This window comes from Aedes aegypti, chromosome 2 (genome assembly GCF_002204515.2).
Source record: "Aedes aegypti strain LVP_AGWG chromosome 2, AaegL5.0 Primary Assembly, whole genome shotgun sequence".
In the NCBI taxonomy this organism is placed as follows: Eukaryota; Metazoa; Arthropoda; class Insecta; order Diptera; family Culicidae; genus Aedes; species Aedes aegypti.
In genome coordinates this window covers 64477604-64504025 of record NC_035108.1, presented here as the reverse complement: position 1 = coordinate 64504025, position 26422 = coordinate 64477604, and the positions used below count along the sequence as shown (strand labels likewise).

The window sequence follows — 26422 nt, the reverse complement described above, 5'->3', positions numbered from 1 at the left end:
CCACTGGTTCAAAATGTTGTCATATACCTATTTCCATAAAAAATCACGAAAAATTGCTTAGTGGCAGTATCGTTTTATGCAGATTCAAAAAAAAGTCCAATTTTCACCTTTGTGTCCTATTTTGCTCATTATTCATACAAAATTAGATCAATAAAGCATATTCGGAGATATACGCTCGAACTTTTACCATCTGATGCATGTACATGTTTTTGAATCACACTATTTAATCTTACTGTGAAGTATTTCAAGACTACTATCTGAGTAGTTTTTGTGAAGTTTAGGTTAGATGAACATGTTTATTTGATGAAGTTTATTTGGATTGCGGATTCATTTGATGTTACTCAATGTTTCTGTTATTTATAGATGAGTAGTGATTTTATTATATTTTGACCCCGAATTCCTTTTCCCTGAATGCCATCACCCCGAATTCCATCACCCCGAATGCTATTTCCCCGAATTTACAATTATCTTGCCATGATGATATTGATGACATTTCCCCATGATATTGGAATTTGGGGTAATGTCATTCGGGGTGATGGGAAACCGACGTCAATAGAAGGGACCAGAGCTAGGAGAAGCCGACGAAAGACCGACTAAGTCGGGAGTTGATGTGTGACCACGACGAAAGTAAGATGCCAGTTGAACAGCGTGAACCTTTCCAAGTTACGGCATAGTATGAACCCATCAGCTTTAGGCCACCGGGAAAAGTGTGCCGATAGCCAATAGCCTCGCGAGCGAATTCACAAGCGGCATTCCAGTACACCAATTAGCAGAGGCCTCAAACTTGCTAAACCACCTCCAAATTAACGGACCACGTGTTTGGGGCTAGGGGGGATCTCCTAGTTCCTCCATCAGCGGTACATTATCCGGATTATCCAGAATATGGGCCTTATGACCTTGAACGCCTCGTCGGATCGACTGCTGCGTAACGACCCCTTGGGATTACAAGCACGCATGACCCGCACGATAAGGGATACGAAAGATCAACGCTCCGCACGACCGGGGCCGGAAACAAGTATCGGTAACATCCACAACGAATTCGGGCCTGGTTAGAACGAACGTTCAGTGGCTCTGGTGCGGTGTGGCCTAAAGGGTTTGCTCTTACCCATCGTACTGCTGCCGATGAGGTCTACGTCCGACCGCGGAAGCCAGAAGTAATCAACCATCCGTTAAGAATGCCCTCCAACCAGGTCACCTTAGTTTTACCATCGGTGCCGGCTGCTCCGGTGCAGCAAATAACCGCCACCACTCACCCTGGCAAAGGACCAGGTGTGACCACAAACCTCTGCATTCTGCGCATGTGTCTAAGGGCCCTAACGCAACTATCGGCCGCATCAATATCCTTTCCTTTTCTCCCTATGTGTTTTGTTCTGAATAAATAGTTGAGATGAACATTATTTATTTTCATTACTTTAATTCTGTTTAAGAGCTCCTGTATTTCGTCTCTTCTTCTGTTTCATTCAATTTGGCTTGGGATTTCGTGGTGAGTTTACCCCAGAAGTGAATTGCCGACCCTGAGACAAAAGTAGAGCTGCCTGAGCTAGTCATTTGTCACAGAACCTATCGTGGCGCTAACATTGACTCCGATCACTACCTGGTGATGGTGAAATTGCGCCCAAAACTATCCGTTATCAACGATGTACTGTACCGACGTCCGCATCGGTACAAATTAGCGCGACTGGATGTCGCCAATTCGTACGAACAGCACTTTGAGGCAGCGTTGCCGGATGAGGACGAGCTCGATAGGGCCTCTCTTGTGGACTGCTGGAAGACAGTCAAATCGGCCATTAACGACGCTACCGAAAGCATTGTCGGATATGTTGAACGTAGATCAAGAAACGATTGGTCCGACGAGGAGTGCCAGGAGGTTTTGGAGGAGAAGGATACAGCGCGGGCTGCAATGCTGCAGCATGGTACGCGGCAAAACGTGGAACGATGCAAACTGAAGCGGAAACAGAAAATCCGCCTATTCCGGAACAAAAAGCACCGCTTGGAAGAAGTGGAATGCCAAGAAATGGAGTTGCTATACCGTTCTCAAGAAACGCGAAAGTTCTATCAGAAGTTCAACCCATCCCACAAAGACTTCGTGCCGCGAGCTGAAATGTGCCGGGATAAGAATGGAGGTATTTTCACGGAAGGTCGCGAGGTAATCGAAAGGTGGAAGCAGCACTACGGTGAACACCTGAATGACGCAGAGAACACAGACACATAAGGTCAGGACAGCGAAGGCGATGGCTTCGTCAGCACAGTGGACTTTGGAAATCAACCAGCTTCCACGATAGGTGAAATTAAGGATGCCATTCGACAGCTCAAAACAACAAGATTGCTGACAAGAATGGTATCGGAGTCGAACTCATCAAGGTGGGCCCCGACAGGTTGGCCGCTTGTCTGCATCGGCTGATAATCAGAATCTGAAAATCGGAACAGCTACTGTAGGAGTGGAAGCAAGGCGTCTACAAAAAGGGCATCAAAATGGAGTGAGAAAATTATCGTGCAATCACTATCCTAAACGCCGCCTACAAAGTGCTATCCCAGATTCTCTTCCGTCGTCTATCACCTATAGCAAACGAGTTCGTGGGAAGTCGTCAAGCAGATTTCATCGACGGCTGTTCGACAACAAACCAGATCTTTTCCGTTCGGCAAATGCTCCAGAAATGCAGTGAGTACCAGCTCCCTATGCACCATTTGTTCATCAATTTAAAGGCGACATACGACAGTATTGACCGTATAGAGCTTCTAGAACAACTTCCCGGGAAGCTCACAAGATTGACTAGAGCAACGATGGACGGTGTGCAAAACTGCGTGAAGATCTCGGGCGAACACTCCAGTTTGTTCGAGTCTCGCTGGGAACTACGACAGGGCGATGGACTTTCGTGCCTGTTGTTAAATTTTGCGCTTGAAGATGTCATACGGAGAGCCAGACTTAATCGTCGAGGCACGATTTTTACGAGATCCGGACAATTTGTTTAATTGCCGACGACATGGATATTATTGTGAGAACATTTGTTCTGCAGATTTGTTCACCCGCCTGAAATGCGAAGCAACAAGAGTCGGGCTAATGGTTCATGCATTGCGAATAAAGTGCATGCTGGTAGGCAGAACTATGGCTAGGAAATAATGTCACGATAGACGGGGATACCTTTGAGGTGGTGGACGAGTTCGTCTACCTCGGATCTTTGCTGACGGCTGACAACAATGTTAGTCAGGAAATACGAAGGCATATCATCAATGGAAGTCGTGCCTACTATGGGCTTCAGAAGAAACTGCGGTCAAGAAAGATTCACCCCCGCACCAAATGCACGATGTACAAAAAGCTCTTAAGACCGGTAGTCCTCTACGGGCTACGAATCCGGTCGGAACAAGGAGGCATGTGGCGCAGCGAGCTAGGTGGATTGACCAGGTGCAACAGCGGAGCGTGGGTCACAGACGAGTACGGAGCGAAGCGGCCATGAACCGAGTGAATTGTCGAAACGTTATTGGCGAGGTTTTATCAGGTTAATTGATGTAAAACCAAATAAATGAGCATGAGCATGAGCATAATTGACCGCCCGCAGTTGCTACTCCGTTACTGCAAGAACAGCTGTACTTACACAGAGAATCAACAGACGCTACTCAGAATCAGTAGCAGACTCAATGTGTAACTACTGGTGCTCTTATTGTTATAACAAACAATACCGGCGCCGGCTGCGTCGGAATGCAGGTCAATTTGGGGATGGTATGGAAATGTTGAGGTGTTACTTGCTTTACAGAAGCCGAGGAGTCCTCTGCACTTCCACAAGAAAACATTGAGAGCTTGGATATGGGAAAGAAGTCGTTTTGGTAAACGATAAATATGTTATTTGAAATCAATACGTGAGCATACACACGAACGAGCAATACCATGATCATGCGATTGCTAAACGAACGAAATACAATCTGGATTCCGTTGCTCACCCACAAAGGAGCATGCAACAGATTCGACGGATCAAGCACTTCTCAATTGATGTAAAACCAGATAAATAATAAATAAACTAGGCTTGCGAACTGTGACCACTATTCACGACAGTTCTTCGATTCTGCCAGTCAACCAAAATACAAAGCGGCAGCAGCATCAATACCACTGTTTTTTTTCTCTCCACTATGACCGTTTTCGGGCAGCCATTCCAAGGTGAATGATTGAAAAAAGTGTTAAAACATTCAATCGTTAATATTTCGCTTGTATTTTCACTTAATTGAAATCTATTAGCTCTAACAGAAAGAGCACACTCATTCCATTGTGATACATATAAACAAGTTCAATTTCATGCTGCCTTTATTGAGCAAAAATGCAAAACCCCGAAAACCGCAAAAAGCGTGTCACCACTGTGCTCGAGTCATTTCGCATTCGGGGTTGAAAAACGTTAGGAAGAAGAAGATTACAGTTTTGAAGAGCCGTGACAATATTTTGTTTTGAACGGTCATGGTTTGCTTTGGATTTTGATGGTGGTGTAGAAAGATGTAAATGTAGAGGCGGTAAATGTTTGCTCCAGTACTTTTCTCATCCCTGAAATAAACAATACAATAGCAAAATCAAATCTTCCTCTTTTGGTCGGATGAGGTTTTGCGACCTCTGATCTAAAATTTAGAAAAAAAAAAATTATCAATTTTTTGGTTGTACGAATCGACACACGAATTCCATAATGATATCCAAAATGTTTTGATTTTGCAACCGAACAAATAAAAATATGTTTATTTATTTGTTAATTTGATCTTTTCATGAAAATGATATCCTTTTTTTATATAATATTAAAAATGACTGAAAATCCTTCCTCGATTATCGAATAAAGCTATAGTCTTGAAAAAAGTTCACTGTTCTCCATGAAAACATATTGGATTTTAAAAAGTTTTAAGTTTGTCCTCCGAATACCGTCGAAAGATATTTTTTATGTTTGCCCCAATCAGATATAGGGAAAGTGTACCAGTTATGGCTATATTGGTTCCCTATTTGGCCATATGTGTTTTCTCGAAAACTTTCTCATTTTGAATATTTTTGAATGTTGTAACATCAAGATTTATTTGATATCAAACACAGAATGATTAAAAAATTGAAAATAATCAAATTATCACGAATGGCGCAATAGGGAACCATTATGTCCATAACTGGTACACCTACCCTATTCATTACTAAAGTAGGCTTGTTTTTGCACGAAAAACAACAACAACTTTTGTACGGAGAAAGATTGCTAATTCCTTCTATCGCCGTATTAGGTGCCGTCCACAAATTACGTAACTATCTATGCGGAGTATGAAGTGGGCGTTACGGCTCATACATTTATTTTTTAATTTTATCGTACAAGCGTTACGAAGGAGGGGAAGAGTCGAAAATTGCCAATTCTAGCGTGAAGTGATAAATGTAAGCTGCCTAACGTATTTTTCAAAGCTCTAATAGTGTTTAATAGACTACTTTGATGAGACATTAGAATTGGAAACCGTATGTGAACATAGGGCCTTCCTAAGCCGAGTGGTTAGAGTCCGCGGCTTCAAAGCAAAGCCATGCTGAAGGTGTCTGGGCTCGATTCCCGGTCGGTCCAGGATCTTTTCGTTATGGAATTTTCCTTGACTTCCATGGGCATAGAGTATCATCGTACATGCCACACGATATACGAATGCAAAAATGGCAAATTTGGCAAAGAAAGCTCTCAGTTAATAACTGTGGAAGTGCTCATAAGAACACTACGCTGAGAAGCAGGCTCTGTCCCAGTGAGGACGCAATGCCAATGAGAAGAAGACGTAAGCATAGGAAAAGAGCTCTTAATCGATAAATTTAAGAAAACTTTTTTTGCCAAAGTTTTTTGAAATTGAATGGTTTACAGTTTTGGTGAAGCATGTTTAGCATAATTTCTATGAAAGTGTTCTATGTTCAACCTATTTTGAGTAACCTAACTAATACAAACAACAAACTTTTGACGAAGACAGTTTTCGTCAAAAGTTTCAATCTAAAGTTCTAAATGCATCTCTCCGCGTAAATCTACTCTCTGGATCATAGTGCATTGTGGGAACGTTTGCGAACGGAACGAGTAGTTGTTGGATACTTACTGGCCACCATAAGTGGTAACATTCGTGAACTACAAGTGCAAACGCTAGTCGACATATGGCCATCAATGGCAGGGTCATGTGCGTGGGCGACATAATTTCCTATAAGTATCCAATGAAAGCTCATTCCCATTCATTAATAGTTCAGTACTAATTGATGAATCGTCTGAGGAGAAATCCAGTGAGCAAATATCACTAATACCTGTCACCCAATATTTGAACCACTATAATAAACGATACACATTTTTCAGACTATTTACCCTTCTGGTGGGTTTCGTGACTAAACATTGCGTGACCACCACCGTTTCAACGACCGGAGTATTTATGATTTACAGATTTGTATATCACTCCACCGCAACCAGCCCCCCTTTTCGACCGAATGGAACTTTGTAGCGGCTATCGTTGTCAAATAGGTGGACACGGTGATGGTGCATATTGTTGTCGCCTGGAATTCCTGCCAACAATGATTGAATTATTAAATGCTGTGACTGTTTGTGACTTATGGACGTCAACTTGGGGGAGAACTCCCGACGGTAAATGTGGGCCTGTGATGGATAGCATGTTGGTCAACAGATTTTCCCACAGTGCTAACTGTGTGGTTAAATAAAGGGGAAATTGATAATTGAGCACGGTTTTATAGATTATGGTTTTCACTGTGAATAATGGATACCTTGAAAATTGAATGATCATTCATAGAACTTAACCAATATTCAATCATCTTGTTGGACTTGCTGGATAATACAGTAATTTATATATTTATGTTGTCTAAGCTCCATCCTTTGTAGTTGCTATTCCATGATGAAGCAGAATAATCAAAATTACAAAGAGCTTATAAATGAAGCTTTGACTTACGAACTATTCTAATTATGCACAAATCAAGGGTTCAAATCAAGATCAATAATGACGCCTGTCTCATTGGGAATGGGAAAGTATGTTTGTGAGACAACCATTGCACAATGGTCCAAATTACCTTTTCCCAACCTCCAACTCCGTAGAACTTATGAGGGTTTTTTTTTTTTTTTTTTTTATTTAATCATTTATTTAATAGGCTCATGCGCCATTAGGCATTACGGAGCCGAATTTTTTGAAATATATTTACAATTTCAAGCTTGCTTCTTAAGTATAGTGTTAGCTTTGGGGAACCGTAAAACTCGCGGTTTGGTCGAGGTTAGGGGTAACAATCATATATAGGAAGGGATAGGGTAATAGGGCTTGGCGTTGGCAGTCAGCAGCATGAAGTTGAGGCGTATTTGCTGCTGGCCTAACGATGGGTGGACTGTACAACCTGTAACGATGCAGAAGAAAAACAATTTTCAAAGGGGACACAAGGTGGACAAGTGGAACGACAAGACAAGAAATTAAACACTAATTTCAGCTTGCTTGATAAAAACATACACAAGCTTCATATACTCTAGGTCAAGTCTACCCAACACATCTCTAATGTCTTCCTTTTCTGGTTTCCCTTGGGCCCTGAGGGATACACGTAATTTGGATCTGGCAACACCGTGTTCAGGGCAATCCCAAACCACATGATTGGCATCTTGATAGCCTGCACCACAGCTGCAGTGATTGCTGTCTATGAGCCCTATTCTATAGAGATGCGAGCCTAGTGAATAGTGATTGGACATAAGACGACACATTACCTTGATAAAATCTCGGCTTATGTCCAAGTCATTAAACCACGGTTTCTTCGATACCTGCGGGAGAATGGAATGTAACCATCTGCCCATGTCTCCTGCATCCCATTTTTGTTGCCAACTGATCAAAGAGTGCTGACGAGCAATTGTAAAAAATTCATTGAAGGCGATTTGTCTGTCATAAATGTCACCTTCCATAGCGCCCACTTTGGCGAGCGAGTCCGCTTTCTCATTGCCCGGAATCGAGCAATGAGAGGGGACCCAAGCCAAAGTGATAGTATATGATTGATTCGATAAAGCACTCAGAATAGTTCGTATTTCACTAAGGAAATACGGAGAGTGCTTTACCGGCCTCATTGAACGAATAGCCTCTATGGAACTGAGGCTATCAGTAAAAATGAAGTATTGATCAGAGGGAAGAGAGGCAATTCGCTCTAATGCGTAATGTATAGCCGCTAATTCTGCGACATATACGGAACAAGGGTGTTGAAGTTTATGGGCGGCGCTATGAACCTCATTAAATACACCAAAACCAGTGGAATCATTTGTTTTTGACCCGTCGGTGTAAAACCTTTTATCGCAACTAACATGACCAAATTTGCTCGCAAAAATTTTTGGTATGTGCTCCGAGCGAAGCAGATCTGGCATTCCACGGATGTCTTGCCTCATGGACAGATCAAAAACTACAGTGTTATTCATGGAGGCTGGGAAACAACAACGATTGGAAACATTCGAAGAAGGGTTAACCTCCAGAGTCATGTACGAATAGTACAGAGTCATAAATCTTGTTTGAGGATTACGTTCGATTAGCTTTTCAAAATTCTCAATTACCAATGGGTTTGACACTTCACAGCGAATGAGGAACCTCAACGACAATTCCACGAAACGATCTGATAAAGGCATTACTCCTGCTAATACCTCTAAACTCATGGTATGAGTCGAGTTCATGCACCCTAGTGCTACCCGGAGACAGCGGTATTGGATACGCTGTAGCTTCAGGATGTGTGTATTCGCGGCGGATTGAAAACAAAAACTACCGTATTCAAGAACCGACAGAATCGTTGTTCGATAAAGCTTTATCAGATCTTCCGGATGGGCTCCCCACCATGTTCCTGTGAGTGTACGCATGAAGTTGATTCGTTGCTGGCACTTCTGGTACAGATACTTGATGTGCTTTCCCCAGGTGCATTTAGAGTCGAACCAGACCCCTAGATACATATGTGAAAGGCTTTGAGTGAGTTCCTTACCCATGAATTGAAGCTCGATCTCTGCAGGATCACGCTTCCTAGAAAAGACAACCAACTCAGTTTTCTCCGGAGAGAATTCGATACCCAGCTTTACAGCCCAAGTGGACAAATTGTCCAGAGTCTCTTGCAATGGTCCTTGCAGATCGTCCGCCTCTGGTCCTGTAACAGAAACAACGGCGTCATCCGCAAGCTGTCTTAGCGAGCAATTTCCCATGAGACAATCATCGATATCTCTAACGTAAAAGTTGTAAAGGAGGGGGCTTAAGCACGAGCCCTGGGGGAGACCCATGTAACTAATTCGTGAAGTTGTTGAGGTTCCATGAGAGAAATTCATGTGTTTCTCAGACAACAAGTTATACAAATAGTTATTAAGAATCGGGGAAAGACCACATTGGTGGAGTTTGTCTGAAAGGACATCTACGCAAACTGCATCAAAAGCCCCCTTAATATCCAAGAAAACTGAACCCATTTGTTCCTTTCGAGCGTAGGCCAGTTGAATTTCTGTAGAAAGCAGCGCAAGACAGTCGTTCGTTCCCTTGCCTCTGCGGAAACCAAATTGCGTATCTGAAAGAAGGCCATTCGATTCAACCCATTTGTCCAGTCGAAAGAGAATCATCTTCTCTAACAACTTTCGGAGACACGACAACATCGCAATTGGACGGTACGAGTTGTGGTCCGATGCAGGCTTTCCTGGCTTTTGGATAGCAATAACTCTCACTTGTCTCCAATCATCCGGAACAATATTGCTCTCCAAGAAAACATTGAATAAGTTCAACAGGTGCCTCTTCGCGACGTCTGGGAGGTTTTTGAGCAAGTTGAACTTAATCCTATCCAATCCTGGGGCAGAATTGTTACATGAAAGGAGAGCAAGTGAGAATTCTGCCATCGAAAAGGGTAGGTCCATTTCGTTTCGTTCAAGTGGATAGTCACGAATTATCGGTTGCACTTGGACGGAATCCGGGCAAACTTTCTTCGCGAAATCGAATATCCATCGAGAAGAGTTTTCGCGATCTTCATTTACCGGTACCGCGTTCCGCATTCTTCGGCCAACCGTCCAAAGGGTTCGCATCGAGGTTTCTCGTGATAGCCCGTTGACAAAATTTCTCCAATATCCGCGTTTTTTCGCCTTCACGAGATTCTTGAACTTGCGATCAAGAAAAGAATACCGCTCGAAATTATCCCGCGTGCCGCGTTTTCTGTAATCTTTAAACGCGATGGATCGTTCGTGATAGACTCTAGTGCATTCATCATCCCACCACGGAGTAGGAGATCGTCTTCGTACCGAAGACCCCGGGACCGGTTTACGCTGCGCTTGTAGAGCACTGTTTATGATCAACGCGGACCAAAACTGGTATTCTTCCTGCGGAGGAAGTGTACAAGCCGATTGTACACCTACTGAAATCGTTTCGGCATAAAGTTTCCAGTCGATATGCTTCGTAAGGTCATAGGCAACATCGATCTGGTGTGTCTGACGCGAGTTATTGGTAATTGAGATTCTGATAGGCAGGTGATCACTACCGTGGGGATCTTGAATAACTTTCCACATGCAATCCAATGATAGTGAATTCGAACAGATTGAGAGGTCTAACATGCTCGGAGGATCTGGAGGTTTAATTCGTGTTGCTTCCCCAGTGTTTAAAATAGTCAAATTGAAATAGTCACAGAGGTCATATATTAAGGTTGCGCGGTTGTCATCCCTCGGTGACCCCCAGGCTGTACCGTGAGAATTAAAATCTCCTAGGAGCAACCATGGCGCAGGCATAGCTTCGCATATAGCAGCAAGATCTTTGCGAGACATTCTAGCGTTTGGCGGAATGTATACGCTAGCTACGCTGAAGCCTTTACCTCGGACTGTAATATGACATGCAACTACTTCAATGCTTGTCATCGAGGGAAAGTCGATTCTATAAAAGGAGTGGAGCTTGTTGATCCCCAAGAGCACCCCTCCATAACCATCCCCTCGATCCAAACGAATAATATTAAAATCGTGGAAAGTGATATCTTTATCCGAAGTAAGCCATGTTTCACAAAGTGCAAATATATCACAGCTTGTGCTATGAACTAAAAATTTAAACGCCTCAATATTTTTTAGAATGCTTCTGCAATTCCACTGTAGCACTTCGATCATATCCCTGACCTCATTGGATTGATTATCCATCGAAAGATATGAAAGATTCAAGGATCGGCCATTTTGAAGTCAGTTGCTTCAAGAAAGGTTTTACCAAAGAAAGTGCCATATTTATAACATTTCTTGTAGCGGGGGAGACTTCTAACATTTCGAAGATGAAATCCACTAACCCAGAAAGAGTCAGTTTTCCAGTAGCATTAACATGCTCCTGCTGACGAGTTTGTTGATTTTCTGGGCGAGAAATTGGAACAACTGGGGTTTTAGATGTTCCTGGAAGCGACGGAAAGTCTTCTGATGAGAACTTAAAACCAGGAGGTGAAGCCTTTTTGGTGTTTCCGCCACTTCTTGATTTAGCCAGAGGGGTTGGATGATTTTGTTGACCAACAGGAACGTTATGTGAAGCATGCTGTTGCGAGTGCCGTTTTGCAACAGCTCGCTTCCTTTTCGTTCCTGTCTCAATGACGGTATACTCTTCTTCCCCCTCAGTGTCAGAGCCTTGATCCGGCAGGGATGTGAAGATGTTTTTGCTGATAATAGAATGGGTCGATGGAACAACCGTCGGAGCGATTTTTTTTAGCATTTCAGCATAAGATCGCTTCGACCGTTGCTTCAAAGAATTGATTGTATGTTTCTCCCGCTCTAAGTACTTCGGGCATGCGGTAAGCTCGTGAGGAGCCTGGCCACAAGAGATACACTTTGGTTCCGTATTGCAGGAACCACCAGCATGTTGATCACCGCATTTGCTACAACGTGGTTTGTTGCTACAGTAAAGTGCAGTGTGGCCCAACTGCTGACACTTTTCGCAGTGCATTACCGTCGGTACATAGAGACGAACAGGTAAACGAAGACGACCTATCACTAGTACACTTGGTAGAGCTGATCCGGCGAAAGTTACCCGAAAGGAATTTGACGGCTTTTTTGAGCCGTCAGGGAAAGCTTTGTTCATTTGACTAACTTCCAACACCGGAACAAGTGGAACGGCACGATTTTTAAATCCACCAGCTCCGGACATGATGTCAGCACGAGTTAAATTGTGTTCTGTGATCACACCATAGCATTCTACCACGTGACTTGGTATATAGACCTTGTACTCAAGCGAAAAGAGCTCAAAAGAGGCAATCTTGTTCGCCTGGTCGCGATCACTGACTGTGACTCGCAACTTATCACGGCTGGGTGAGTCTATCTCCAGGATGCCGTGAAACCATTTTGCCAGATCTTTCTCGATTTGAAGTTTATTCAATGGTTTTCCATTAGCTTTGGGCCGAAAGAAAACCAGAAAGGGACCCTTAGATCCGGGTGGATAAGCTTTTGGGCGGGGGTTCGCTGAGTTAGGAGATAGGCTGGTAGAAGGGAATGAGAGGGGTTCGTTTGAAAAAACAGGTCGACTACATTTGTCATCCGTTGGGGTTTGAGACGGGTGCCGAGTTTCATCAGTTTCATCAGCAAAAAGGACATCAAGGGGAAAGCCAGTGTCTACGGGCGCTTGGTTGGTCTCCATGATCTCAACAGATTGGGTTTGTAATGATTGCTTACGGGCCTGACCTGCAGTAACTTCATCATCTGATGAAATTAGGTACTCCGGCGAACCCCCGCCTGAATCATGCGGCTCCATTGCACAGCCACAATAAGGAGGCTGTTAGCTCGTGATTAACTAAACGAATTATTCACTTTTCCAATTTGGAGCAAAGAAGTTACTGTATTACAACTTATAAATTGACTACAAACTAAAAAAAAAAAAAAAAATAAAAAAATAACAGTGTTGTCTCAAAAAAAAAAAAAAAAATATTTGCGAAAAAAACACTTAAGGAGAAAAAAAATATATACAAAAAAAAATTATAATAAAAAAAAAAAACTTAAGCGTAGTCCTACGTCGAATTAAATTCAGTAGTGCTACTTAAACAACGGGAAAAAAAATAGCACAAAAAAAAAAGCAAAAAAAAAAAAAAAAATTGGGGACCACTGTAGTTTGTGGACCACTGAACAACGGGAGAGCGGCGAAGAGAGAGAGAGAGCGGATCAAAATAATTACCAACACTCAGCAGTACTATTCGATGACCTTGCCGCCTCTTACTTTCCGTCCTACACAATGCCTGGCTGCACGGCCGATAGGTACACCGATTGTTTGCTGTCCGTATCTGCTCGCCCTTCGAAAGTACGGTGCTTTGTTGGGTTGACTGCGGGTGATCACTTTAGGTGTGACTGCACTGCGCCGATGATGCCGATGACGGGGTGATTTGATGTGGCGTTGTTGGCAAAATGTTTGCACCGCGGATCCAATGGTGGTATAGTCTGATTATAGCTTTGCTATAACCAGCTACTTCCTCCACTAACGATCGATGCTTTGTGATACGCTACCGGTGGGATTTATTACCCGTACAAAAAAAAACTCACTAGGGAGAAAAAAAGAATACACTGTTTTAACTCTCGCGCAAAAAGCAACACGTCCGACTCTGACGAGTGATCGGTGAGGAATGACTTATGAGGGTGTCGCTGAGTCGGTGGCCTCTCATTAAGTAAGTGCTACATCAACATTTCCTTCCCCTATCCCAAGTTACGGTAAAGATGGGCGTGGCCGGGAATAGTGATATTCATGCTTTTAGTATTCTTGTTTATGATTTGAACAAGGTATACTCCCCTGCCTTGTTCCTGAAAGTAGTCAGGATGAGATTATTAAAAAGAAACATGAATGTTGCTAGTATCCAATCTACGAAGTATACCGTAACTACGCTAACGCTAACGCTAACCATTGCACAATGGTCCAAATTGACAATTTGACACGTATGATGTCGTGGGAGAATTAGTTCGTATTGTAGTTTTGCCTCTTAGTAACAATTTTTATTGTGAGGTTCTGTTTGAGTTTAAGTTTTATACTGAACTATTTTTTTGCATAAATGTTTAAGTCGTTGCATTTTTGAGCAAATATGTAAAAAATGAAATGTTGATAAACGGTGCTGAAGGCACTGTTATTTAACTCTTAAATTCAGTTTAGCAGAAAAGCGGTTCTTTTTTCAGGGTTCTACAGAATTTCTATGTGTGTACTTCTGTGTGAAAATTTAAATAAATTTATTGTCATTTACTGGTGGGAAATTAAAACAAGAATATCACAGAATTTAAAAGATTAATCTCTTTATAATGCATGGCAAGATTTCTAACAAAAGTAATGATTCATATCTCAAGAAAAGCATTACATTATACAGATTCATGATTTGACTAAACTCGAATGCAAACACGAGTTCGTAATTGGTATATTTATCCTGGCTGGATTTCAAGCCCGTCGTCAACGCTAATGATTGCCAGTGTATATTGATTCTCGTCCAGATCTATCCAGCTCGCAAATGTACAGCGTGATCTCGATTGAACAATCCGAACGCGTCTGCTGATGCTCTCCTTCCGACGTCACAAATACAGTTTGATCGCACCTATTTAGGAATCCCAAGCTTTGAATATGTGTAGGGGGGAAATATTGCCATGCCTTAGGAAAAGGATAACCATCACTAGTTTATCCAAAACCAGTTGATAAAATAATTCGAAAAAAGAATTTTCAAAATCCGAGAGCCCATTGCGTGACATACAAACACCATTCTATCGAGTAGATAAAAAACCGAGTTTAGTACGACTAGAATCGAGTCTAGTACACGACATTGAAGACGGCCTTACAGTTGAAATACGCGTATCTGTCAAAAGATACACACTCTAGTGGAATTAAATGGTATAGTACTCAATTCGGTTTTTCATCTACTCATAGGTATTCCCCTAAATAGATCGAAGATTTATTACCATTCCATATTTATTCATATAAATTTACAACTTCCTGTAGGAAATAATCTATCTTCTTTTTCCTGGATTCCAATTTATAATTGTCTATTTTTATCGATTTACTTGTAACTTGTAATTGCTGAAAATTTTCAAACTACAGTCGACTCTCCACAACTCGATATTCTATAACTCGAAAGATTTTTCGGTCCGTTCAAATTTCCACACATTGTGCTCTTCATAAGTCGATATTTGTATAACTTGATATCTCCACTAGTTGAAAAAAATTCTCTCCAAAACTCGATATGTATTTTAAAATTCTTCTTATTCGGAGGAACTTGCACTAGTTCTTGTTTGGAGGTGAATGAATACCTGCAAATTGCATAAAATGTTGGAAAAAACATTAACATAAAAAATATATTATCATTAAAATAAGGGTGATTTGTCAATATTCGAAAAAAAAAAGTTTCCAAATTATTGTTTGTTAAATACTGTCAACAATATAATATTGCCTTCCAACAGAAGTGATCTTGTATTTATTGGAAATGCACATTTGTTCCTTCAAATTTGGGATTGTATGCGTCGGTATTCTATAACTCGATAATTCTATATGTCGATGGTGCCTTGACTATCGAGTTAAGGAGAGTCAACTGTATTTCTTATGTCGGATTTTTTTATTGGCATCTTTAAGACAAATCACAGAGTTTTCCCTTTCTTTAAATGCCTGTTAATGTGTCCGTCATTCATGTTGCTCATCGCCTCCATCACGTTATTGCAATCGGTTTATTGATCTGTTCAATTCACACCCTTCTACGTAGGTCCATCCCATTGGGGCGAACAGTACAACAGCTGTACCGGAAAGCATCAGAGTCCAATCAACATCAACTCGCTGGACGTGAAGAAAGTGAACCTTCCGCCGCTGATCTTCGATGGGTTCGACGTGCCGCCGCAGCAAACCAATCTGACAAATAATGGACATACCGGTGAGTGTTAGCAGTATTCTTGTGATGAAAGATGTGATGAGTGATGTTTATTGAAATAAGAAACCACCTTCTTAGCTTAGTTTGTGATTTACCTGCAAATCTGGTGGTCAACTATAATTACACTTCAACTTCTTTTTTTAAACCGGAATTCGGTTTAACAACCGTTTATATGAATAATCAATATATGCCCAAGGGGGCCCAGATAGCCGTAGTGGTAAACGCGCAGCTATTCAACATGACCATGATGAGGGTCGTGGGTTCAAATCCCGCTGGTCGAGGATCTTTTCGTAAAGAAAATTTTCTCGATTCCCAGGGCATAGAGTATCTTCGTACCTGCCACACGATATGCAAATGCAAAAATGGTCTATCGCCAAAGAAAGCTCAGTTGAGAAGCAGCATTTGTCCAAGTTGGGACGTAATGCCAGAAAGAAGAAGAACAAGGGTCGAATCAGGCGGTCATGTTGTTCCAGAAACTTGAAGACGTTTTGCTGTAAATGGTTAATTTATATGTCGTTTTTTGGCAACACTGTTCCCTTTAATTTAAATCAATCATAATAAATTGGAACCCCAACCTTTGTAATGAACTTCAATGTTCAAAGATAATGGTAAAAGCTTTTAGGGGTCGTCCATAAATGACGTAGCTTTTTAGGGGGGAGGGGGGTATTTACGAATTTGTGACGAAGTGTGACGAGGGGAAGGGAGGGGTCCTAGCTAGTGGACGTAGCATTATGAATCAAGTCCGTAAAAAGAAAAGCGCTGAAAAAAAAAATGCATACAATAATTTTTTTATCAAACTTCTTTTTTTACTTATAAACTTGGATTTTGAAATTATGATTAATAAATTTATAAATAAACAAAATAAAAGTTAATTAAATTGATCAATGCTCTTACTACTTGGAGTACATTTTTTTGCCATTTGTTAACATGACATAAAGTCAGCCGTTTTAGTATTATCCATATTTTCTGTTGGGGCTTTATTTCTTCAAGAAAATAATACATGCTATTCGTGGCAAATATTACAAAGATATTTATTCCGTGAATTATGCCTTCATTGTTGCAGGAGATCTCCACCAAATCAACTCATCGTTTGTTTTAATATATCAATGCTCTTGCTGGAATAGCCTTAATATTGATGAGGATAATAGATTCGAATGTTATCAAAATTGCCCTATCATTAAATTTTCTTAATAACTCGGTAATTTGAAGAATTTTTATTGTTTAACTGTTTAATTATAGGTTGTGTAAGATTATTTCAGTATGGAAACGATAATGAAATTCAACTGAAATATAAATAGAGATGATTGTTTTTGTATAATAATCGCTAAAATTTTCTAAACATTCCAAATATTTCAAGTGTAATCTTTTATGTATCTGGCCACTGTTTGCTAGAATGATTTGAAATTGGATAATATTAACGATGATTCTGTTCAAATTAATATATTTTCTTGATCATCTTTATTAAAATCTATTTCCTAACAACGAATAATTAAAAAAAAACAATCCTCTAATATACCGAAATTTTTGTTCAATATATTATAAAATATATTGGACCCTAACTCGACAGTAACGAGCATCCTTACATTTCAGTCAGTAATTAATATCAAACTTTGTATTGAACTTCTCAATTCCAATTTTTTGTTTCAACCCAGCCTCTAAGGAAAACAAATAAAAAATATATAGGGGGGGGGGGGCGGGTGCTTGATATGCTACGTATTTTCCAGGGGGAGTACCAGGATTTGTGACGAAATGCTACGAGGGGGGAGGGGGGTGTAAAAAATCAGTGAAAAAATGCTACGTCATTTATGGACGGCCCCTTATAGTATGAACAAATCATTTGATCGCTGGCAACACTGTTTGTCATAGGTTCGCAATTCGATCTGAAACTACTGTAAGACGTCAAATCAAATGTAATGGTTACCAAACTCAGTATAGTAATATTTTTAATTAAACATTGCACCCGCGGAACAATGTTTGTCTCAAGGTCCAAAATACCACTATTTACTTATTTTGGGTTACTGAATACATTACCATTTTTTGAAAATATCATAGCTCGTAAAGTTGTTAATATATTTGGAATCGACAATTTCAACCAACTTGCATGCAAGTCTACAGGGTGTCCGCAAATTATCCGTACAATCTTTGAAGGCATAGCTCTATGCAATCAAGCGGAATAAATTAAGTATTCTTGCATGGTTCAATACATTGACCTATTATATTCTTAAGCAGTAAGTTTGACACATTTCCGATTTAAAATATTTGTGAAACCAAGCTAAATAAGTTGAGTGGTCTTAGAAATAACCATTTTTCGAGCTTCAAGGCGGGAAAGAAATGTCCATAGAATTCACTGGATTTGAACCATATAAATTCCTTTTTCCAGCCTAACTTGAAGCCAATGACCTGTAGGTTACTTCAAATAATAATAAGACATTCGGATTCGTCTATTTTTAAAATTTTGGGAAAAATTATCGCCAATATGACTAGCGGCCCTAAGGAAAATCGTCTCCGAAATATTTAACTTTGCCTATTTCAACAAGAAACAATTATTTAGAAATTATTCAGAATTCTATTTTGTGTTAACATATAGATGTATTGATACAGGTACACGGACATTGATTTTTCTACTGTTTTTATTGTGAGCTCATCTTTCGCATATTTTGCTGTTCGGATAACTTGCGGACACCCTGTACCAGCTTGTATGGCGATTTATTTGATTGATTTGCCACAGAACTCAAGATTCATGTGTTGAAGAATACTTTTCAACAAATTTTAAAGTACTTTCGATGCTCAAAAGTTATTTTTTTGAGTACACTCAACTCTTCCTCACTCGATATTTTGTATCTCGATATCAAGTTTTAGAACCATAGTAAATGTTGGTTTTCATGGCTACCACGATGCTCCTTAGATACTGGTTTACTGGTTTTGTGTTCTAAAACTTGATGCCTTCCTAACTCAATGGTCTAATTAGTGGAAACTAATAACAATGTATGGAGACTGTAAGCATGTTAAAAAAATGTCGATTTCACCTAAATCTAATCGTGCAATTCTACGTGGGAGTTGAAGTTATATGTTGCATGTTTGTTGGATGGGCACGGTGTTCCAATTACCGTTATTATCAAACAAAACATACCATCCAAACGGCAGTCGGCAGTTCATTTTTTATGTTGTTCTGCACCTCTGCGCCGAATTTAAAAAATATCCCTATTCAGAATTTTGAGTTACGCCCTTTTGAAATTTATATGATAGAAATCACATGATGTATGTCACTTTAGCTTGTTTAAACAAACAGATTATAATACAATTTTGTAGTTTGAATTTTTTTTCTATCTGGTTTTAGATATTGAAACAGTTATTTATGCAACAAGTTGAAAAATGATTATTTTTTCAGCACGAGTTGCACATTCATCCAACGAGGCTTGCCGAGTTGGATAAATACGATGAGTGCTGAAAAAATCGAGTTTTATAACGCGTTGCATACAACATTTTTTGCCATTACCCAAAATGCTGTTCTAGTTGGATTATTTCTAGAAACAGAAGACAACCCACATGGACAAACATCCACGTGTAGGTTCGAGTTTTCAATCACGTAGGCTATGATACTGTTCACACAGGACTGTCACAAGTTTTTACTCTTCCATCGGTATCACATTTGAACTACATTCGGGACAGGTAATACGCCGAATTTACATGCAATTGTCTGCCATATTTTACCCACAGTTGTTTCTCATGTTGTCAGATGAGGCCTGGGCGAATGAAAAGTAGGCTCATATACAACGTAATTGCAAAAAATCCTTTTTTTTCTAGAATTTATCTAGACCAACATTTGAAAAGGGCCAATGCTATGTTTAGTTATTACTGATCAGCCAATACACGAAAAATGATATCTACCAATCTATCGCCTAATAGTGATTTTAGAAAATTTTCCAAAGCATTAAAATATGTACGAATAATTCTTGGACAGGACATTTTGATACGCCCTTTTGAAGTGTATGAAAAGAATGTTGCATGGTGAATTCCGTTCCAGCTATAATCAACGGTTAGGAGCATACATAAACATTACACCTTTCCGGTTGTACTTATTTTATTCAATATAGCAAGTTGAATAAAATTTACGCGTATACATATTGTCTAAACTGACGTTAGAAAAGGGCCAAACTACAATTGATGAAATATACAAATCAATAAAGCTGAACAATGACTGTATCAAAGTTGATCGAAACACTCGAACATTACATATCTGTATTTATATTATATAACTGTATTCTATTCAATTCTTTTCTATTCTAGTCGGCTCTATTCTATTCAATTCTACTTTACTTCAATTTATTCTATTCTGATCCACCCTACTTATTCTTACACATATTTTTACAAGTTGTAATTAACAACTGCGCGCAAATTATTTGAACCGTCTACTTTCGATGTTTTTACGACATTATAGCGCTGACAGGTCTATGAAACAGCGCTATGCACAGACTCCTGGTTTTTCAATATCTAAAACCAGATAAAAAAATAAAACTACAAAATTTTATTATAATCTGTTTGTTTAATGAACATGAGCATGAGCATAGATGACCGTACAATTTGTAGTTGCTACTCCGTTATTGACCAGAGCAATTGAAGTTGCACAGAGATTTAATGAATGAGGCTTGAGATTAGCTTACCATCCTCAATGTGCACGAATCAAGAGCTCAAAAATTTAAAGTCAATAAAGGCGCCGGCCACGTCCTTACGGTCACCGGGGGGAAGAGAAGGAATGTTAGTTAGACAACCATTGTTACTAGAGACCGAAGAGTCTTCTGCATCTCCACAGTTGTCATGGGAAGGATATTGGGTTAGTGGGATAAGGTAAAGATCTGGGAGTCACCTTTGATCAATGGTGCAAAACGGCGAACAGAGTCTATTCATGCACTAAAGAAAAATGCTACCGCATCGGTGGTTCATTTTGTACGATTGCGTTCTTGATTTCATTGCTCACGATCGCGCGAACACAAATACTTTAAAGGGCTTCGCATCATTTTATTTTGACATGCACTCATACATCCGATTCCCTGTAATATTTCTACAATAACACCATATATTGGTAAATTTTCTCAATACTGTCGTACATTAGCTTGCTTTAAATCTATTATAATCATAATACACCTATTTATTTACAAAAATAGCAATGAACGAATAAAGAACGACCGTGAGCAGACTCTGCTCACCTAGCAATCACGCTATTCTTCCATTTGTTTTGTTCTGCTTCTCCAATGCAAGAAGCTCACAGATTCAAGCGCTGTTAGTTCGTGAGCGTGTGAGCGTGGATCCTGCTTAATATTGGTTCATTTTGCGTAAATGGATGATGTTTTCCACCACGCGACATTATACCACCGTGTTACTCGAGCGGCGCGCAACACGATCGATCCTGCTCACATCACCCGCCCCCGCAAGCACAAGTGACGCGAGCAAAGGATCAAACACTACTACTTTATTATAATCTGTTTGTTTAAACAAGTTAAAGTGACATAGATCATGTGGTTTCTATCACATAAACTTCAAAAGGGCGTAAATCAAAATTCTGACTGAAGATTTTTTCAAATTCAGCGCAGAGGTGCAGAACAACGTCAGGAATCAACTGTCGATTGCCATTTGGAAGGTATGTTTGTTTGATAATAACGATAATTGGAGCACCTTGATGAGATTACAAAAGTGCTTAATTACAGTTTGGCGACTTGAATTTCTAAATTGTGACTTGCTGGAACTTAAACCTGGAAGTGGCATCAGATTCAGCAACTTGAAATTTACTTGAGATACAAATTTGATCCTTGAGATACCTAAAAATGTTATTTTTGCAATTCTGTTGTGAAACAGCCTACTTTTTTAACATGAAACAGATCAATGTAACGGCCTCCTTTTCCTACCAAAAGAAACAGTACTAAAAAGTACTACTTTTCAGCACTGATAACGGTATCGAAAAGTATAACTTTTCAGCACTGTTTTGGAAATTGTGAAACTAATAACTGATTGCGTCTATACAGCATTTATGGAACTGACTTGAATCTCTATATAACTGAGTCAACTAGGTTCCGGTTCTACATCTGTTTGATGATCCAAATTGAACTGAATTCGGATCGTCCAACGGATAGAGTAAGGTGGGGCAAAAGTTCGACCTTAGTGGTATTATCTAAGTTTCCAGACAAACAATAGCAGTTGAAACAAAATAAATACCATACAGTGAACCTTCAACATATTGGCTATAATTTTGCTGAATAAACTTGTGTCAAAATATTTACCAATTTTTAGTTATAACAGTTTCAAAATTGATTGTCTTAAACGAACTTTTGCCCCACCGGTGGGGCAAGAATTTTTTGATAATTCTTTCTGGAATCTCTAAAAATCTTTCAATGTATTTCTAGAGCAAATGATGAAAATGTTTTTTGGTAACTAAGTGGTGAAGTAACTAGAGGAACTTATCTATGAGCTATCATGAAAGAAACTTAGTGGAAATAACCTGGAACAAATCCAAGAAAAAGCTCTATGAATAATCACAGAATTATTTGGGAAATTCATGAAAAATCATTCATTAAATCTTGGGAAATTTTATAGAGGTACTTCCGGGAAAGATCTTTGGAAAAATAATTTAATTTTCCCTGGAATCTGTGGATAATTTGCTCTAGAAATATTCCAATGAATATCTGTAAGATTTTTTGGAGAATTGTTTGCACTGATGCAGAGCAGTTTTCAGGAGCATTATTAGACGTACCAAGAAAAAAGTGCTGGAGTACATCCAAAAACATATATCGGAGAAATTAATAGCGGAATCGCAGGAAAACGAAAACCCCTTAAAGAGTTCCTTGAGCAAATATTTGGCTGAAACCCTTAAAGAATATATACAGCCATTCCATGAAAAACCGATCTAGTGGGTCACCGAATTCCGTGAAAATTTGCTATTTTGTTCCTCATCCGAAATAAGGATACACGTGTTTTTGTATTTTTTAAAGGGTGACCATTTCCGAAAAAGGGTGACCAGAAAAACTGCGATTTAGCAATTTTTTTATTTCTTTTTTTAATTAGAACTGTTGAATCGCTTGACCGATTTTCAATTTTCTTAAACGAAATGAAAGCTAAAGATTTTGACTTTTTGTAAAAAATATAAAATTTCACAAAAATGTTTTTTACATGAAAAAAAACAAAAATTTCCGTTTTTCGTGTTTTGAAGGCCTCGGGACCAAAGAGGCTATTGTTGTGCTATTTTTTTCTTAAAAGTTCAGATTTTCAGAGATTGTTGTTTTTTGGTTTTTGAGATATATTTTCTTGGAAATAAAATAACAAACATTTTTTATCGGCACACACTGGAGTTCCAATCTTTTTTTTGGAATGTTAGCTTAAGATTTCAGCTTTTCTAATAAAATATAAAACTCAAAACAAAATAACATTAATATATATAAAAATTTCTAGTTTTCTACGAAACTTTTATAATTTTTCATTTTGGATTTGTTTAATGTAAAAAAGATGTTTTGTGAAATTTTATATTTTTCTTGAAAAGTCAAAATATTTAGCTTTAATTTCGTCCAAGAAAATTGAAAATCGGTCTAGCGTTTCAAAAGTTATAATTTTTTTTTAAATAAAAATTTTGCATAGTCGCGATTTTACTGATCACCCTATTTCGGAAATGTTCACCCTAATCAAAAAATCGTAAAACACGTGTATCTTTATTCCGAATAAAGCCTAATTTGCTCCTGAAAAGGAATCGCTAAAGAAATTTCTCGCCGATTCCTTGCAGAAATTTTCTTCATCGACTCACATTTGAACTGACAGTTCTTTTCAACTGCGTACTGCGATCAGAAAAAAAGCGCATTCTTGAACGATTCCTTGCAGAAATTTCCCATGCATCAAGATAGGGCGAGAAATTATTTGTCAGCAGCGAATCAGGCTTAAGAAACAAAATAGCGAATTTTCAAGGAATTCGGTGACCTACTAGATCGTTTTGGAATGGCTGAATAACGGTAATAAAAAAAAGGTTGGAATGTAATTAGGTCATATAGATTCATCCAGTACAAATGTATTGTACTGCAAAATATTGCCACCATCTGATTGAGCGAAACGATGGTCGATAATCTTTTCAACGTGATATGTTAATTTCCAGTGATAATCATTTCTAAAACTATTCCATCCGGAATTCATGTTAACTATCAATTGAAAAAAGTAGTTTTCCCGTATTTTTCAATTATGTATCGATATCGTTCCAAATGTGAAATAGTGTCAACAGATCCACTTACAATCAGTTTAAGCTGCACCGTCGATCAGCTCATTGAATCACTAATGACACATGATTTTTTAGATGAAAGGAAATCCCCCAAACACATCTCCCGTCAGTTTACTTTGCATGGTTTGAGCTTCCCAAAGTGTGCCATTACACGATTCCCGTGGCTCTAATTTTGACACTCTGATGCCGAATCAGTAAGTGTTATTGATAGATTGGCAGATATTTAACTAATTAGCGCCAATATGACGGCACGCGGTTCCCACTCTCTTGTTGCTACTTGAGGAAGATTCATGAATTACAGTTCTCATTTTTCGGGATTGCTAGACCATAAATGATGGACGGTATTTTTCAACGTTCCCTTGATGCTAAATATGTAATCGAAATTCTCTTTGCTTCCAACAGTGGCCGTCACCATGAAGTCCGATCATATTCCAACGATCTCGGGAGGACCGCTGAATGGAACTTACCAGTACTCGCAGCTGCACTTTCACTGGGGCGACAATGATACCTTCGGCAGCGAGGATATGATCGATAATCACATGTAAGTTTTTATTCCACTTAGAAGTAGTAACATTCATGGGCGTAGACAGAGAGGACAGCTCCCATCCTCTCGCTGGCAGATGAGGTGGGGGCTGCTTCCAGCCTTTCTTTTCATGAAAAAGGGTCATGTAAATTTATCCGATAATTTTGAGAGTTATGTTTTCGTGACTGCTAATTATCATTCAAAGATTTTGTCAAGAATCCGAATCGTCAACGGATTTTAAAAGCAATCCGCCAAAAGTTTTCAATACAAAAATTATGAAATTTCTAGCAAAACTACTATGGGCTTCTCAAAGTAAATCTATTAAGGAAATATGTACGATAGTCTCAAGATAAAATCTTCAATAATCGCTTAAAGATTAATTAGACGAGTATTGAAAAAATAGTCTGATGCTTGCAAAAATTTTTAAGTTATAGCTAGATAAAACGTTTAAGGAATTTCTACAGGAAATAAGGAACCTCTTCCACTCATTCCAATACGTTAAAAACCGTGAACGGATCCATTAACTAGTCAAGTGGTTTATCTAAGTCGCTTTTTGGACTCCATTACGCACGTTTTTTTATGTAAAAGTGTCGAATAATCACAACATAGAATACGAAAGGTGCGCAATTTTGTGAGAAATTGATGAACATTATCGTTCACTCCCTCGATGGAAATCCTGACCACCTTCTCATCACAAATTCCCCTTTACAGCTTCCCCATGGAACTGCACGTGGTGTTCTTCAAGCAGGACTACAGAAACGCCAAAACGGCTCTGGAACACTCGGACGGCCTGACGGTGCTGGCATTCTTCTACGAGGTGTCCGAACGAGCCAATCCACGGTACGAAGAGTTTGTGACGCTGCTGGGGAACATTACCAGCGCTCACAAGTCGACCACCTTCACCAATCCACCCTCGTTGAAGGATCTCATCGCGCACGATACGCTGCACTACTATACGTACGATGGATCGCTGACGACTCCTCCCTGCAGCGAAGTGGTCACGTGGATTGATTTTAAGGAGCCGATTCTGCTGTCACATTCACAGGTAAAAACTTGGATATCGATCAGTTGTTTTCATTCAATCGTTTTCATCCAAAAGAGACAAACCATGACCATTTCAATGCCATTTGTCGTGCATGATCTCTCTTGGAATAATAGCTTGGGCATATGCAGTGAATGCGAGACTATATTTATCGTTTTATTTATAACCTACGAAAGAATTATTTTTAATCCACGATCTTTCAAATCATTCGCAATGTTACTGCTGGGTTTCTGCAGAGTAATCACCTTTTTAGTAGCCGTAGAGTGCGCTTGTTGCAGACATTCTTCGAAGCATGGTGTGGGTCAGAGGAAAAGATAATATTTCCGTGCGCTGAGAAAATGATGCGCATTTTGCAAAATTGTCCCATATCTATCAACTTATGTTTGGGTGCATTAGGCAGCGTACATTAAGAGGAAAATAACAATCATCGTTTTACAAATTTTCAAAAGCAGTTTTTTTACTTAAAACCGAAGCATTTTATATGAAAATCTATCATTACATTGCACATTGGGCCAGACCGCAAAATTAGGAGGAAAAAATTATTTTGACTATGAAGATGATATTTTAGAACAAAAGTGTCTTCAGCAAAATTGGTACATATGATGAGGACAACATTTTGACATTAAGTGACATTAGGGTGATTCAAAAAAATACGGAAATATTTTTGCCAACTTTTTTGCTTTTCAAGTTAGCGCTTTGAAGTGTTCTAGGAAGTTGTTCTTTGTTTAATTTTGAACAACTTTGCCGAAGACGCCAACCTTGTAAGTCTACTGTAGCCCTTGCTATGGCGTTTTCAATTATGCAGGGTAGGGTGGT

At 39.4% G+C, this 26422-nt stretch overlaps 1 protein-coding gene across 11 annotated transcripts in view; it reads left to right on the top strand.

The window, feature by feature from the left end:
• Positions 1 to 26422, top strand: part of LOC5566344 (carbonic anhydrase 1) — a 117928-nt gene that overhangs the window by 71844 nt on the left and 19662 nt on the right. For all 11 annotated transcript variants that reach the window (XM_021841067.1, XM_021841065.1, XM_021841058.1 and 8 more), the window contains exons 4-6: positions 15635 to 15799; positions 24444 to 24582; positions 25276 to 25609. In XM_021841067.1, coding sequence (XP_021696759.1) covers positions 15635 to 15799; positions 24444 to 24582; positions 25276 to 25609 — 638 coding nt within the window. The remainder of the gene's footprint in view (positions 1 to 15634; positions 15800 to 24443; positions 24583 to 25275; positions 25610 to 26422) is intronic.